The sequence below is a fragment of the Somniosus microcephalus genome, chromosome 34 (assembly GCF_052327205.1).
Source record: "Somniosus microcephalus isolate GS21.2 chromosome 34, FLI_Smic_1.0, whole genome shotgun sequence".
NCBI lineage: Eukaryota > Metazoa > Chordata > Chondrichthyes > Squaliformes > Somniosidae > Somniosus > Somniosus microcephalus.
In genome coordinates this window covers 15,185,676-15,203,061 of record NC_141020.1, presented here as the reverse complement: position 1 = coordinate 15,203,061, position 17,386 = coordinate 15,185,676, and the positions used below count along the sequence as shown (strand labels likewise).

The 17,386-nt window shown below is 54.8% G+C and overlaps 1 protein-coding gene and 1 pseudogene across 9 annotated transcripts in view; both read left to right on the top strand.

Moving 5' to 3' along the window:
* LOC147096799 (metastasis-associated protein MTA1-like) overlaps window positions 1–17,386 on the top strand; it is a 171,738-nt gene extending 154,352 nt beyond the window's left edge. For all 9 annotated transcript variants that reach the window (XM_085973429.1, XM_085973430.1, XM_085973428.1 and 6 more), the window contains 2 exons: window positions 11,468–11,622; window positions 16,145–17,386. In XM_085973429.1, coding sequence (XP_085829555.1) covers window positions 11,468–11,622; window positions 16,145–16,295 — 306 coding nt within the window. In that variant the 3' untranslated portion in view covers window positions 16,296–17,386. The remainder of the gene's footprint in view (window positions 1–11,467; window positions 11,623–16,144) is intronic.
* On the top strand, window positions 3,457–5,791 carry LOC147096800 (uncharacterized; annotated as a pseudogene).

Sequence of the window (17,386 nt, the reverse complement as noted above, 5' to 3'; positions counted from 1 at the left end):
AGTCTCTGCGGAAAACAGTTCACAGATTCAATCTCTGTGGTGTAGTCGGTTCACGTTGCTAGAGTGACTCATTCAATAGTCCTTCCATGGATTTAACAGTTTGAACTTCCGAACTGAATTGGCTCCGTTCGGAGGGACCACGTGTGTGATCTGGTAGAGGTGATAATGGTTCAGATGGGTCATCTTCTGTTTTTACTTTTCCTTTTCTGCTTCTTGGAGACTCTCTGGGCTCCATTGTCAGCTGCCACAGCTGCCAGCTGCATGCGCAGTTCCTCCTTCTCTTCCTCCTGTTTCCGTCGTAGAGCCAGCTTCTCCCGATGTTCCGTAGACTTTTGGTGCTCCTCCATGATTTCTGCACTTTGGGAGTCGAAGTTACAAGCTGGGCAGGACAGGACATCGTAATATTCGGTGTCGTCCTGAGCTAGACCAGTGAGAGGGTCGTCTATTTCCTCCATACCTAGCTGGACGTTAGCCAGCTCTTGTTCCAAATCCAGACATCTTTCCTGAAGAGACTTCTTCATGTGTACCTCTGCATCCAGCTTTTTCTGGGCTTTCAGCAAGTCGTTTACTAGTGACCTCATTTGTGATTTTAATACTTCAACTTCCTTTGGAGATTGATTGATCGGACTATGCAATCCCTCTACCGGAGCAGCTGTTTCAGCGGTCTGTTGTTCTACGTTGACGTGAGTCAGCGTACTTTTGGCATCCAATGGCTGCTCTGTTGCAGTCATCTCAGTCTGTGTTGCCACCTCAGCTCTTCCAATAACCTTTGAGAGCTCCGAACCCCTTTCGTTTGAATATTGAAGTTCATGTTCAAGTTTTTCCCATTTCAGAGTCCTGTCCTTCAGCATATGCAGGAGTTGGCTGACCGTTAACTCCTCTGACATCAGACGTTTTGTGTGCTCCTGCTCCATTTTCTCCATCAGCTGCTTCTGTTGTCTTTCCAGATTCTCCAACTCTATATCAAAGAACTCTTTCGTTGCATTCAACTCTTGCTCAAAACGGCGAAGCATTTGTTCTAATTGCTGTTGTAGTTTGAAATGGAGTTGAGTTCGAGCCCGGTGTCCCTCAGGAATGGGCACATCAGTAGACTTGCCAGACTCAGAATCCACAGTTAAACTATGTTGTTGTTGCTCAGTGGAATTCTGTGCTGAAACTTTGTCTTTTGCACCTGAGTTGGGCTTACCATCATCCGTTCCAGAGTCTGGGCCGACTATCTTCACCGAGTTCTCACTCGTTATTGTTTGTAGGAAATGCCAGTCCATATTCATTTTCCTAATCCACTCCCGTCCTAGTAGTGGAGGACCTCCTTCAGATATCACATATAAGTCCATTATTTGACTGTCTTCGCCCTTGTGGGCCACTGCAACCTCTATTTTCCCGATGGGGTACACTCTTTGCCCCGTGTATGTTTTCAATATAATCCCCGTATCCTGTAGGGGAATATGTTGGAATAACTTTCCGTAATCTTTCTTATTTATGACCGTCAATGCCGATCCAGTGTCCAATTCCAGTTTTACTTGGACTCCTTCTATCTGAAGAGTGACCCAAATTGTCTGGAGGTCTGCACCCTTACCAGCGTTGAGTACTCTTAAGCTAGCCAGTTCATTACAGCTTAAGCTAGCCAGTTCATTACTGCTAGCGTCTGAATCGGACTCCTGTTCGGTCACCTTGTGTACCTTTGCGTATTTTCCTTGCGGTGACTTCTTGTTGCTGGTCTTCTTCCCTGACCTGCATACTCTAGCTATATGTCCAAGCCTACCACAAGTTCTACATTCTTGGTTTTTAAACCAACACTGGTTCTGATCATGCGTTGTCTTTCCACAACGATAACATTTGCCAGAACTCACACCCAATTTGTGTGCACTGAGCTCCGGTGACCGTAGCTGCATTACTGCCGTGCCTCTTGCTGCGGCTTCGTGTGCTGCTGCCATAGTGACCGCCTTCTCAAGCGTCAGCTCATTCTCCTCGAGCAGTCGCTTTTGTGTATCCTGTTTAAATAAACCACACACAAATTTGTCTCGTAGTGCATCTGTCAATCCCGTTCCAAACTGGCAATATTTCGCTAATTTACGCAATTCCAGCAAATATTCAGCATTGCTTTCATGCTGTAGCTGCCTTCTGTCGTAAAATTTAAATCGTTCCGCTAGCATCAGCGGCGTGGGGTTTAGATGATCTTTCAGGACAGTAACAATCTCATCGAACGTCTTATCCGCCGGTTCATCTGGTGATAACAGGTGTTTCAATTGCCCGTACGTCTTCGCACCCATTAAATTTAATAATGTTAGAGCTTTATCTTGGTCACGAATTTTATTGGCCTTACAATAATTTTTTACTCTTTCAACATATATGGCCCAATCTTCGAGGTCACTATCAAAGGTGCTAATATTCCCGTGTTTAGGCATTGTAGATTTGCAATTTCTCAGATTTTATTTTCTTTACTTGTTATCAAAGATGGCGGCTTGCCGTCGTCCTCCGCCCACAAAATGGCGGTTTTCCCGCGCTTGGCGGTCTTCACCCGTCCCCCGACGCCGTCTCCCTTCAGCCCTCGAGTGCGGCCCTTATCTTCGCCGCGATCGATAGCCCGCGCTGTGCACCGCGACTCTCGCACCTTGAGCTTCTGCAGCCGCCGCGCCTTTCAGTCCGAGTGCGGCTCTTATCTTTGGTCCCGATCGCTGGCCCGGCTGCGCCCCTCACTTCAAAGCGGCCCGGCCCTTATCTGCCGATCGCTATCGCCCTACCTCTCTCTCTTCCCCAGTCCTGTCTTTACTCCGGTTCACAAGCTGATGGAGGCTTCAGGGTCCTAATGCCTGTCTCTTCCAGTCGCTGGAAGCTGTCAGGATTTCTGCTGCCCTTCAGTTTTGAGTGGGGTGTTGAGGATTGAAACCTCTCTTCAACGTCCTGTCTTTGGACGAAGCCGCCTGGAATAACTGCCGCAGGGTAAGAGCCTGACTCGTCGCCAGTGTTAAGTATGTGTATTGTATTGAACAATTAACACAAAGACTTAAACGTATAACTCAAACAGGCCTTTACTGGTTGGAGGTAGGGACTGCACATAGGTCTTTACTTCATGCCCACAGGCGGGAACTGAGGGGGATCAGTACCCACAGTACTATTTATACCCCTATGGCCAGGAGTGGTACTGCGTATCACTACGCCCAACAAGTAGTGCAGTCCTGTCCATAGGTTCAAAGTAGCACACATATTACATACACAACAATTATATTTCACTTTTTGTGCATGTGTGAGGGATCCGATTTCACCAGTGTCGCCATCAAACACTCCCAGGGCAGGTACAGCATGGGTTAGATACAGAGTAAAGCTCCCTCTACACTCTCCCATCAAACACTCCCAGGGCAGGTACAGCATGGGTTAGATACAGAGTAAAGCTCCCTCTACACTCTCCCATCAAACACTCCCAGGGCAGGTACAGCATGGGTTAGATACAGAGTAAAGCTCCCTCTACACTCTCCCATCAAACACTCCCAGGGCAGGTACAGCACGGATTAGATACAGAGTAAAGCTCCCTCTACACTCTCCCATCAAACACTCCAGGGCAGGTACAGCATGGGTTAGATACAGAGTAATGCTCCCTCTACACTGTCCCATCAAACACTCCCAGGGCAGAGCTAGCAGCTCAAAACTGGGCATCCATGAAGCGCTGTGGGCCATCAGCAGCAATAGAATTGTATTCCACCACAATCTGTAACCTCATGGCCCAGCATATCCCTCACTCTACCATTACCACCAAGCCAGGAAATCAACCCTGGTTCAACAAGGAGTGTAGAAGAGCATGCTAGGAGCAGTACCAGGCATACCTAAAAATGAGGTGCCAACCTGGGGAAGCTGCAGCACAGGACTACATGCACGCTAAAAAGTGGAAGCAGCATGCTATAGACAGAGCTAAGCGATCCCACAATCAACGGATCAGATCAAAGCTCTGCAGTCCTGCCACATCCAGTCGTGAATGGTGGTGGACCATTAAACAACTAACGGGAGGAGGAGGTTCCAAGAATATCCCCATCCTCAGTGATGGTGGAGCCCAACACGTGAGTGCAAAAGACAAGGCTGAAGCGTTTGCAACCAACTTCAGCCAGAAGTGCCGAGTGAATGATCCATATCTGCCTACTCCCGAGGTCCCCACCATCACAGAAGCCAGTCTTCAGCCAATTTGATTCACTCCACATGATATCAAGAAACGACTGAGCGCACTGGATACAGCGAAGGCGATGAGCCCCAACATTATCCCGGCTATTGTACTGAGGTCTTGTGCTCCGCGCCTCTAGCCAGGCTGTTCCAGTACAGCTACAACACTGGCATCTATCCGACAATGTGGAAAACTGCCCAAGTATGTCCTGTCCACAAAAAGCAGGACAAATCCAACCCGGTCAATTACCGCCCCACCAGTCTACTCTCAATCATCAGCAAAGTGATGGAAGGTGTCGTCGACAGTGCTATCAAGCAGCACTTACTCACCAATAACCTGCTCACTGTTGCCCAGTTTGGGTTCTGCCAGGACCACTCGGCTCCCAACTTCATTACAGCCTTGGTCCAAACATGGACAAAGGAGCTGAATTCCAGAGGTGAGGTGAGAGTGACTGCCCTTGACATCAAGGCAGCATTTGACCGAGTCTGGCATCAAGGAACCCTAGTAAAACTGAATCAATGGGAATCGGGAAAACGCTCCACTGGCTGGAGTCATACCTAGCACAAAGGAAGATGGTTGTGGTTGAAGGTCAATCATCACAGCCCCAGGACATCGTTACAGGAGTTCCCAAGGGCAGTGTCCGAGGCCCAACCATCTTCAGCTGCTTCATCAATGACCTTCCCTCCATCATAAAGTCAGAAATGGGGATGTTCACTGATGACTGCACAGTGTTCAGCGCCATTCACAAATCTTCAGATAATGAAGCAGTCCATGCCCGCATGCAACAAGACCTGCACGACGTTCAGGCTTGGGCTGATAAGTGGCAGGTAACATTCGCGCCACACAAGTGCCAGGCAATAACTATCTCCAACAAGCAAGTCTAACCACCTCCCCTCGACATTCAATGGCATTACCATCGCCGAATCCTCCACCATCAACATCCTGGGGAGGTCACCATTAACCAGAAACTTAACTGGACCAGCCACACACATACTGTAGCAACAAGAGCAGGTCAGAGGCTAGGTATTCTGCGACGAGTGTCTCAGCTCCTGACTCCCCAAAAGCCTGTCCGCCATCTACAAGGCACAAGTAAGGAGTGTGGTGGAATACTCTCCACTTGCCTGGATGAGTGCAGCTCCAACAACACTCAAGAAGCTCGACACCATCCAGGACAAAGCAGCCCGCTTGATTGGCACCCCATCCACCACCTTAAACATTCACTGCCTCCACCACCGGTGTACTGTGGCTGCAGTGTGTACCATCTACAAGATGCACTGCAGCAACTCGCCAAGGCTCCTTCGGCAGCACCTCCCAAACCCGCGACCTCATCCACCTAGAAGGACAAGGGCAGCAGGCGCATGGGAACACCACCAACTCCAAGTTCCCCTCCAAGTCGAACACCATCCTGACTTGGAAGTATATCGCAGATCCTTCATCGTTGCTGGGTCAAAATCCTGGAACTCCCTCCCTAACAGCACTGTGGGAGCACCTTCACCACACGAACCGCTGCAGTCTAAGAAGGTGGCTCACCACTACCTTCTCAACGGAAACAAGGGATGGGCAATAAATGCTGGACTTGCCAGCGACGCCCAGATCGCATAAGCAAATTTAAAAAAAAAGGTACAGCACGGGTTAGATACAGAGTAAAGCTCCCTCTACACTGTCCCATCAAACACTCCCAGGGCAGGTACAGCACGGGTTAGATACAGAGTAAAGCTCCCTCTACACTGTCCCATCAAACACTCCCAGGGCAGGTACAGCACGGGTTAGATACAGAGTAAAGCTCCCTCTACACTGTCCCATCAAACACTCCCAGGGCAGGTACAGCACGGGGTTAGATACAGAGTAAAGCTCCCTCTACACTGTCCCATCAAACACTCCCAGGGCAGGTACAGCATGGGTTAGATACAGAGTAAAGCTCCCTCTACACTGTCCCATCAAACACTCCCAGGGCAGGTACAGCACAGGTTAGATACAGAGTAAAGCTCCCTCTACACTGTCCCATCAAACACTCCCAGGGCAGGTACAGCACGGGGTTAGATACAGAGTAAAGCTCCCTCTACACTGTCCCATCAAACACTCCCAGGGCAGGTACAGCATGGGTTAGATACAGAGTAAAGCTCCCTCTACGCTGTCCCATCAAACACTCCCAGGGCAGGTACAGCACGGGTTAGATACAGAGTAAAGCTCCCTCTACACTGTCCCATCAAACACTCCCAGGGCAGGTACAGCACGGGTTAGATACAGAGTAAAGCTCCCTCTACACTGTCCCATCAAACACTCCCAGGGCAGGTATAGCACGGGGTTAGATACAGAGTAAAGCTCCCTCTACACTATCCCATCAAACACTCCCAGGGCAGGTACAGCATGGGGTTAGATACAGAGTAAAGCTCCCTCTACACTGTCCCATCAAACACTCCCAGGGCAGGTACAGCATGGGGTTAGATACAGAGTAAAGCTCCCTCTACACTGTCCCATCAAACACTCCCAGGGCAGGTACAGCATGGGGTTAGATACAGAGTAAAGCTCCCTCTACACTGTCCCATCAAACACTCCCAGGGCAGGTACAGCATGGGGTTAGATACAGAGTAAAGCTCCCTCTACACTGTCCCATCAAACACTCCCAGGGCAGGTACAGCATGGGTTAGATACAGAGTAAAGCTCCCTCTACACTGTCCCATCAAACACTCCCAGGGCAGGTACAGCACGGGGTTAGACACAGAGTAAAGCACCCTCTACACTGTCCCATCAAACACTCCCAGGGCAGGTACAGCACGGGTTAGATACAGAGTAAAGCTCCCTCTACACTGTCCCATCAAACACTCCCAGGGCAGTTACAGCACGGGGTTAGATACAGAGTAAAGCTCCATCTACACTGTCCCATCAAACACTCCCAGGACAGGTACAGCACGGGTTAGATACAGAGTAAAGCTCCCTCTACACTGTCCCCATCAAACACTCCCGGGGCAGGTGCAGCACGGGTTAGATACAGAGTAAAGCTCCCTCTACACTGTCCCATCAAACACTCCCAGTGCAGGTACAGCACGGGTTAGATACAGAGTAAAGCTCCCTCTACACTCTCCCATCAAACACTCCCGGGGCAGGTACAGCACGGGTTAGATACAGAGTAAAGCTGACTTTTGCCTTTGCTGGTAATGTGCCTCAGTCCACAAATCAGATCAGTGCCGAGTCTGGCAATAATCATTGCCATTTCACTCAGTGGGGCAGAGGGGTAAAATAATTAATCATAATCCTACATTGATTACAAGTCCTGAGAATCCCACAAGCAGCTTACGGCCCACAGAGTGTTAGCCCACCCACCTGCAGTGGAGGTATTGCGCCTGTTCCCTCACAGGCTTTCTCTGCACTGGTAAAATCAGTAGTGCTTCAGAAGGACACCCTGTAATAAAGTTTCCAATGCAGACTGGAAGAAATGTGGTATTGAAGGTCATATCTAACCCCTAAATGCCCCCACACACACTCCCACTAGAAGATCTCCAGCAGTTGCCAAGCACAAACCAGGTTCCTCAGGAGTTCACACTTGTGTTCCAGGTATTCAGTCTCTGACTCTCCGCGGTTCCTTGGGGAAGTGTGAGCTTGGCTCAGATCCCAAAGGTGTGGATTTGCCGCCATGCCACAACGTGAGCACAGAATCAAGGCTGACACTTCAGTGCAGTGTCCCTGGAACCAGCCAGAAGCTGTGTTCTTTCCCAGTGCTGTCTCTTTGATTCGCTGTCAGCATTGGGCAAGTGCCTGTTTATACAACCCCAAAGGTTTGTCTTCAGCAAGCGATAATTAGACAGCGCTATTGTGCAAAGCACTGAGGAGGAAATCAGTGGATCATTTGCTTTAGGCTGTTCCCATTCCGCCCCGTGCCCCCTCTCCCTCCCTCCCGCCCTGCCCCGTCCCTCTCTCCCCCGCCCCGTCCCTCTCTCCCCCGCCCCGTCCCTCTCTCCCCCGCCCCGTCCCTCTCTCCCCCGCCCCGTCCCTCTCTCCCCCGCCCCGTCCCTCTCTCCCCCGCCCCGTCCCTCTCTCCCCCGCCCCGTCCCTCTCTCCCCCGCCCCGTCCCTCTCTCCCCCGCCCCGTCCCTCTCTCCCCCGCCCCGTCCCTCTCTCCCCCGCCCCGTCCCTCTCTCCCCCGCCCCGTCCCTCTCTCCCCCGCCCCGTCCCTCTCTCCCCCGCCCCGTCCCTCTCTCCCCCGCCCCGTCCCTCTCTCCCCCGCCCCGTCCCTCTCTCCCCCGCCCCGTCCCTCTCTCCCCCGGCCCGTCCCTCTCTCCCCCGGCCCGTCCCTCTCTCCCCCGGCCCGTCCCTCTCTCCCCCGGCCCGTCCCTCTCTCCCCCGGCCCGTCCCTCTCTCCCCCGGCCCGTCCCTCTCTCTCTCCCCCGCCCCGTCCCTCTCTCTCTCCCCCGCCCCGTCCCTCTCTCCCCCGCCCCGTCCCTCTCTCCCCCGCCCCGTCCCTCTCTCCCCCGCCCCGTCCCTCTCTCCCCCGCCCCGTCCCTCTCTCCCCCGCCCCGTCCCTCTCTCCCCCGCCCCGTCCCTCTCTCCCCCGCCCCGTCCCTCTCTCCCCCGCCCCGTCCCTCTCTCCCCCGCCCCGTCCCTCTCTCCCCCGCCCCGTCCCTCTCTCCCCCGCCCCGTCCCTCTCTCCCCCGCCCCGTCCCTCTCTCCCCCGCCCCGTCCCTCTCTCCCCCGCCCCGTCCCTCTCTCCCCCGCCCCGTCCCCCTCTCCCCCGCCCCGTCCCCCTCTCCCCCGCCCCGTCCCCCTCTCCCCCGCCCCGTCCCCCTCTCCCCCGCCCCGTCCCCCTCTCCCCCGCCCCGTCCCCCTCTCCCCCGCCCCGTCCCCCTCTCCCCCGCCCCGTCCCCCTCTCCCCCGCCCCGTCCCCCTCTCCCCCGCCCCGTCCCCCTCTCCCCCGCCCCGTCCCCCTCTCCCCCGCCCCGTCCCCCTCTCCCCCGCCCCGTCCCCCTCTCCCCCGCCCCGTCCCCCTCTCCCCCGCCCCGTCCCCCTCTCCCCCGCCCCGTCCCCCTCTCCCCCGCCCCGTCCCCCTCTCCCCCGCCCCGTCCCCCTCTCCCCCGCCCCGTCCCCCTCTCCCCCGCCCCGTCCCCCTCTCCCCCGCCCCGTCCCCCTCTCCCCCGCCCCGTCCCCCTCTCCCCCGCCCCGTCCCCCTCTCCCCCGCCCCGTCCCCCTCTCCCCCGCCCCGTCCCCCTCTCCCCCGCCCCGTCCCCCTCTCCCCCGCCCCGTCCCCCTCTCCCCCGCCCCGTCCCCCTCTCCCCCGCCCCGTCCCCCTCTCCCCCGCCCCGTCCCCCTCTCCCCCGCCCCGTCCCCCTCTCCCCCGCCCCGTCCCCCTCTCCCCCGCCCCGTCCCCCTCTCCCCCGCCCCGTCCCCCTCTCCCCCGCCCCGTCCCCCTCTCCCCCGCCCCGTCCCCCTCTCCCCCGCCCCGTCCCCCTCTCCCCCGCCCCGTCCCCCTCTCCCCCGCCCCGTCCCCCTCTCCCCCGCCCCGTCCCCCTCTCCCCCGCCCCGTCCCCCTCTCCCCCGCCCCGTCCCCCTCTCCCCCGCCCCGTCCCCCTCTCCCCCGCCCCGTCCCCCTCTCCCCCGCCCCGTCCCCCTCTCCCCCGCCCCGTCCCCCTCTCCCCCGCCCCGTCCCCCTCTCCCCCGCCCCGTCCCCCTCTCCCCCGCCCCGTCCCCCTCTCCCCCGCCCCGTCCCCCTCTCCCCCGCCCCGTCCCCCTCTCCCCCGCCCCGTCCCTCTCTCCCCCGCCCCGTCCCTCTCTCCCCCGCCCCGTCCCTCTCTCCCCCGCCCCGTCCCCCTCTCCCCCGCCCCGTCCCCCTCTCCCCCGCCCCGTCCCCCTCTCCCCCGCCCCGTCCCCCTCTCCCCCGCCCCGTCCCCCTCTCCCCCGCCCCGTCCCCCTCTCCCCCGCCCCGTCCCCCTCTCCCCCGCCCCGTCCCCCTCTCCCCCGCCCCGTCCCCCTCTCCCCCGCCCCGTCCCCCTCTCCCCCGCCCCGTTCCCCCTCTCCCCCGCCCCGTCCCCCTCTCCCCCGCCCCGTCCCCCCCTCCGCCCCCTCCCCCTCCCCGTCTCCCCTCTCCCCCTCCCCCGCCCCCTCTCCCCCGCCCCGCCCCCCTCTCCCCTGTCCCCTTCTCCCCCGCCCCGTCCCCTTCTCCCCCGCCCCGTCCCCTTCTCCCCCGCCCCGTCCCCTTCTCCCCCGCCCCGTCCCCTTCTCCCCCGCCCCGTCCCCTTCTCCCCCGCCCCGTCCCCTTCTCCCCCGCCCCGTCCCCTTCTCCCCCGCCCCGTCCCCTTCTCCCCCGCCCCGTCCCCTTCTCCCCCGCCCCGTCCCCTTCTCCCCCGCCCCGTCCCCTTCTCCCCCGCCCCGTCCCCTTCTCCCCCGCCCCGTCCCCTTCTCCCCCGCCCCGTCCCCTTCTCCCCCGCCCCGTCCCCTTCTCCCCCGCCCCGTCCCCTTCTCCCCCGCCCCGTCCCCTTCTCCCCCGCCCCGTCCCCTTCTCCCCCGCCCCGTCCCCTTCTCCCCCGCCCCGTCCCCTTCTCCCCCGCCCCGTCCCCTTCTCCCCCGCCCCGTCCCCTTCTCCCCCGCCCCGTCCCCTTCTCCCCCGCCCCGTCCCCTTCTCCCCCGCCCCGTCCCCTTCTCCCCCGCCCCGTCCCCTTCTCCCCCGCCCCGTCCCCCTCTCCCCCGCCCCGTCCCCCTCTCCCCCGCCCCGCCCCCCTCTCCCCCTCTCCCCCCTCCCCGTCCCCCTCTCCCCCGCCCCGCCCCCCTCTCCCCCGCCCCGCCCCCCTCTCCCCCGCCCCGCCCCCCTCTCCCCCGCCCCGCCCCCCTCTCCCCCTCTCCCCCCTCCCCGTCCCCCTCTCCCCCCTCCCCGTCCCCCTCTCCCCCGCCCCGCCCCCCTCTCCCCCGCCCCGCCCCCCTCTCCCCCGCCCCGCCCCCCTCTCCCCCGCCCCGCTCCCCCCTCCCCTCTCCCCTCTCCCCCGCCCCCTCTCCCCCGCCCCGCCCCCCCCTCCGCCCCGCCCCCCCCTCCGCTCCGCCCCGCGCCCCTCCGCCCCGCGCCCCCCTCTTCCCCCGCCCCGTCCCTAGCAGCTGATGACAGGAATCTAATAGCAGGTAATCTGTTTAGAATGTTATGGGCGAGTGTTGGAGGTGAAAAGGGAAGAAGAAGAAATTGGAATGTGTAAAGTTATAAGGACTTCAGACCCACACTGGGAGCAGGATTGCATGATCCATGTTTGTAACATATGAAATCTGGGAGGATTGAAGTCTTCAGGGATGGCCTTTGATGGTCTGTTTCTTGTGTTCCAGTGCATTAATTGTTTGTGTCCTGTGACAGACTGCCATTAACCGAGGTTACATGATTAACGGCAAACCATACTCGAGAAACTCCAAAGTGCTGAAGCCTGGTTCCCTTCCGCCAATGAAAGGGAGGAGAATGAACTGGATTGACGCACCTGATGATGTTCTTTTCATAGCGACAGACGAGACTCGGTAATTACTGTCTTACCCAACTTTACCGACTGCCAGAGCGGGGGATTTCCTGGGTCACAGCAGGCCTGCTGAGCTTGACGATGCCCTCCTGTTAATGAATGACCCCCCTAGTCACGTCAGGCTTTGAAACTTGAGCTGCAACTTGCACTTCCTGCTCCCTGTTCTCACATCGCACGTTGTTGCTTGTTTCCATGGTAAATATGTTTAAAGCAATTTAGTCAATTGGTGTGATTCAGCACGAGCAGCGTTTGTGCTGAGGCCATGGTGTGACTGGCGTGACCATCAGTTCCCGGCCTAACAGGCGCACACTACCACTTCGCATATCTTTTCTCCTTCTCTCCTTCACTGCAAAGATGCTACATATGGATTTGGACTTGGGCATCAGGCACATAATCTCGAAACCTGCTGACAACACAAGAGTGGGAGGGCTCGACCTCAGCAAAACAGACCGATTAGCAGAAGGGACAGATGCAGTTTAATGTGAAGTGTGAGGGAGCGGAGGGGAAACAAGGATTGGCAGTATAAAATGGAAAGATTCTGTAGATGAACCGAGGGGTTTAAATACAAACAGTAATTCCTCGAAAGTGCGAATAGGTAAAGTCAAAAAAAGTCATCAGTGTCTTGTGTTTTACAAATGGGTGCCAAAAGCACCAGAGTAAAGAAATTATGATCGTTTTTTACATGGAATTTACAGCACAGACAGGCCATACAGCACAGACAGGCCATACAGCCCAACTGGTCCATGTCGGAGTTGATGCGCCACACGAGCCTCCTCCCACCCCTCTTCATCTCACCCCATCAACATAACTTTCCATTCCTTTCCCACATTACAACGGTGACTACACTTCAAAAGTACTTGATTGGCTGTAAAGCACTTTGAGACACCTGGTGGTCGTAAATGGCGCTATATAAATGCAAGTCTTTTCTGTCTTTCTTTCTGTCTTTCTTTCCGCCTGTCTGTCCACCCGTCTCCCTCCCTCCCTCCGTCTCTCTCCCTCCCTCCCTCCGTCTCCCTCCCTCCGCCCGTCTCCCTCCCTCCGCCCGTCTGTCCCTCCCTCCGTCTGTCCCTCCCTCCGTCTCCCTCCCTCCGCCCGTCTCCCTCCCTCCCTCCGTCTGTCCCTCCCTCCCTCCGTCTCCCTCCCTCCCGCCGTCTCCCTCCCTCCGTCTGGTATTTTTGTCTCAGTCCTCCTCTGTATTAACTACACCCCCTAATTTGGTGACATCTGCAAATTTTGAAATTGTGCTTTTGATTCCCAATCCAAACTGTTTATGTGAATGGTGAATAACATAGAAACATAGAAGATAGGAGCAGGAGTAGGCCATTCGGCCCTTCGAGCCTGCTCCACCATTTAATGAGATCATGGCTGATCATCCAAGTTCAGTACCCTGTCCCTGCCTTCTCCCCATACCCCTTGATCCCTTTAGCCTTAAGAAATATATCCAACTCCTTCTTGAATATATTTAATGAATTGGCCTCCACTGCCTTCTGTGGTAGAGAATTCCACAGGTTCACCACTCTCTGGGTGAAGAAATTCCTCCTCATTTCTGTCCTAAATGGCTTACCCCTTATCCTTAGACTGTGACCCCTGGTTCTGGACTCCCCCGCCATCGGGAACATCCTTCCTGCATCTCGTCTGTCCAGTCCTGTTAGAATTTTATAAGTTTCAATGAGATCACCTCTCATTCTTCTAAACTCCAGCGAGTACAAGCCCAATCGACCCAATCTCTCCTCATACATCATTCCTGCCATCCCAGGTATCAGCCTGGTGAATCTTCGCTGAACTCCTTCCATGGCAAGAACATCCTTCCTCAGATAAGGCGACCAAAACTGCACACAATACTCAAGATGTGGTCTCACCAAGGCCCTGTACAACTGCAGCAAGACATCCTTGTTCCTGTACTCAAACCCTCTCGCTACGAAGGCCAACATACCATTTGCCTTCTTAACCGCCTGCTGCACCTGCATGCTTACCTTCAGCGACACATACCATTTGCCTTCTTAACCGCCTGCTGCACCTGCATGCTTACCTTCAGCGACTGGTGCACAAGGACACCCAGGTCTCGTTGAACTTCCCCTTCTCCCAATCTATTGCCATTTAGATAATAATCTGCCTTCCTGTTTTTGCCACCAAAGTGGATAACCTCGCATTTATCCACGTTCTATTGCATCTGCCATGTTTCTGCCCAATCACCCAACATGTCCAAATCATCCTGGAGTTTCTCGACATCCTCCTCACAGCACACACGCCCACCCAGCTTTGTGTCGTCTGCAAATTTGGAGATATTACATCTAGTTCCCTTGTCTAGATCATTAATATATATTGTGACTAGCTGGGGTCCAAGGACCGATCCCTGCGGTACCCCACTAGTCACTGCCTGCCACTCGGAAAAAGACCCGTTTATTCCAACTCTTTGCTTTCTGTCTGCCAACCAGTTCTCTATCCAAGTCAATACCTTGCCCCCAATCCCATGTGCCTTAACTTTACACGCTAATCTCTTATGCGGGACCTTATCGAAGGCCTTCTGAAAGTCCAGATACACCACATCCACTGGTTCTCCCTTAACTATTTTACCAGTTACATCCTCAAAAAATTCCAATAGATTAGTCAAGCACGATTTACCTTTTGTGAATCCATGTTGACTTTGTCCGATCCTGTCACTGTTTTCCAAGTGCTCTGCTATTACATCTTTTATAATGGACTCTAGCATTTTCCCCACTACCGATGTCAGGCTTACCGGTCTGTAATTCCCCGCTTTCTCTCTACCACCTTTTTTGAATAGTGGGGTAACATTAGCTACCCTCCAATCCATGGGTACTGTTCCAGATTCCATCGAATATTGGAAGATGATCAGCAATGCATCTACTATTTCTAGGGCCACTTCCTTAAATACCCTAGGATGTAGATTATCAGGCCCTGGGGATTTATCGGCCTTCAATCCCATCAATTTCCCTAACACCATTTCCCTACAAATACTGATTTCTTTCAGTTCCTCCCTTTCATCAGACCCTATGTTCCCCGGCATCTCTGGGAGGTTATTTGTGTCCTCCTTTGTGAAGACAGAACCAAAATATGTATTTAGTTGTTGCCATTTCTTTGTTCACCATTATAAATTCCACTGATTCTGACTACAAGGGACCTACGCTTGACTTCACCAATCTTTTTCTCTTCACATATCTATAAAAGCTTTTACAGTCAGTTTTTATGTTCCCTGCAAGCTTACTCTCATTCTATTTTTCCCCTTAATTAATCCCTTTGTCCTCCTTTGTTGAATCCTAAACTGCTTCCAATCGTCAGGATTATAGCTTTTTCTGGCCAATTTTTTATGTCCTCTCCTTGGATCTTATGCTATCCCTAATTTCCCTTGTTAGCCACGGTTGAGTCACCTTTTTTGTTTTGCTGAGGGTCACTGAGTGAGGATTCTGTGCTGAGGGACACCGAGTGAGGATTCTGTGCTGAGGGACACCGAGTGAGGATTCTGTGCTGAGGGTCACTGAGTGAGGATTCTGTGCTGAGGGACACTGAGTGAGGATTCTGTGCTGAGGGACCCTGAGTGAGGATTCTGTGCTGAGGGTCACTGAGTGAGGATTCTGTGCTGAGGGTCACTGAGTGAGGATTCTGTGCTGAGGGACCCTGAGTGAGGATTCTGTGCTGAGGGTCACTGAGTGAGGATTCTGTGCTGAGGGACACTGAGTGAGGATTCTGTGCTGAGGGACCCTGAGTGAGGATTCTGTGCTGAGGGTCACTGAGTGAGGATTCTGTGCTGAGGGACCCTGAGTGAGGATTCTGTGCTGAGGGTCACTGAGTGAGGATTCTGTGCTGAGGGACCCTGAGTGAGGATTCTGTGCTGAGGGACCCTGAGTGAGGATTCTGTGCTGAGGGACACCGAGTGAGGATTCTGTGCTGAGGGTCACTGAGTGAGGATTCTGTGCTGAGGGTCACTGAGTGAGGATTCTGTGCTGAGGGTCACTGAGTGAGGATTCTGTGCTGAGGGACCCTGAGTGAGGATTCTGTGCTGTGCGACAGCGAGTGAGGATTCTGTGCTGTGCGACAGCGAGTGAGGATTCTGTGCTGAGGGTCACTGAGGATTCTGTGCTGTGCGACAGCGAGTGAGGATTCTGTGCTGAGGGTCACTGAGGATTCTGTGCTGTGCGACAGCGAGTGAGGATTCTGTGCTGAGGGTCACTGAGGATTCTGTGCTGTGTGACAGCGAGTGAGGATTCTGTGCTGAGGGTCACTGAGGATTCTGTGCTGTGCGACAGCGAGTGAGGATTCTGTGCTGAGGGTCACTGAGGATTCTGTGCTGTGCGACAACGAGTGAGGATTTTGTATGTGGGATATGGGGACGTAGATACAAACTGAGAAACGGTAAGTTCGGGACTGATGTGAGGAAACACAAAGTGGAACCAAAAGCTGTGGACTCTCAGCCCTGTGCTCAAAGCCTGACTGAACCTGCTATTTTGCCTTGGATTGTATTGCTGTTGTGCAATTCACACTTTTAATTAGTGTCTTTTTGAAACTAGGAAAGTGCGTAAGATGCTGGGCCCAGTAGATATGAAGCGAGCTGCACGCCAGCCCTACAGGCAGATTCTCATCCGGCAAGGACGCGCATCCTCCGCATCGCAGCAACCCAGGCAGCCCATGAATGAAGAGCCAATCGTCATCGAGGATTAATGCAAAGTGGGGTTTTAAATAAAGCGAGAGACTGTAGTCCCTGTTATACTTGAACCTTCAGTACGCATGAAGTAGAGCTCCTGAACTAGACTCCGAATCAAGTGCTTGTCAGCCTCACGTTTCAGATCAAATTGAAGGATTATTATTTGAGTTAGATTTCCAGTTTCCCTCCAGAGCGGACGATGGCAGCGGACAGACAGCGGCCGGTGGCGACAGTTAAAGGCGGCTCCGGCGGCCGCTTCCACCTTCTCGCAGTGGCTGCCACCTTCCCCCTTTGTCAACACAGGAAGCGGAGCTGCCACATGATGTTAGTTGCGAACCTGAATGGCCTGTGGTTCTCTTTGTTCTTCGGACTCTCCTCTGCTCCAGTCTGTGCTGCTGGGGCCCCCAGAACAGTGTGGTTGTCTTTGGCTTGGTAAAAAGGTTTTTTTTAAGAAAAAGAAAAGGATCGAAAAAAAATTTAAAATTCCTTTTATTTTGAGAATTGTATGTACTAGTTTAAGGAGGTGGCGTTTATCCTCGGTTTAAGAAGCAAGTTTTGTTTTAATGGACGGGTTGGCGTGCAGTTAATGCAGTGCACTGTTTTTGCATGTTACACTGTATATCGTATCCTTGATCCCATTTAAAATGGTGCAGTTTTCCAATGGAGCAGAAGAGGAAAAAAAACTTTCTTAAAAGACTTTTTTTCATGTATGACCTTGAATCTTTTCATCACTTGAGATTCGTTATTGCAAGTTTCACAGTGAATAATTATGTACAAAATATTTTTCCATGTTTCTGACTTGGGTTGTGTTTGAAGCACCCTGATTTTCACAGTGAGATATATTCCTACTACAAGGTTCTATAGTTTAGTGTGCTGATATGTACATACACTGCTAATGTAGTTGGTAAGTTAGTGTTATTCAGTCATTCCATAGGATTCAGGGGAGGGGCAGTGGATGTAAAGTTTTACTGATTCTATTTGTTACAGCTTAAGGAGGTACAGTGCCCGCCTGAGGCAACGTGTACTTGGTGCCCATTACCCAACGTTCAAATCAAGCTCATCCTTAGCCATACAAAAATAAAGCATCAAGAAATCTCTCCTCAACTTA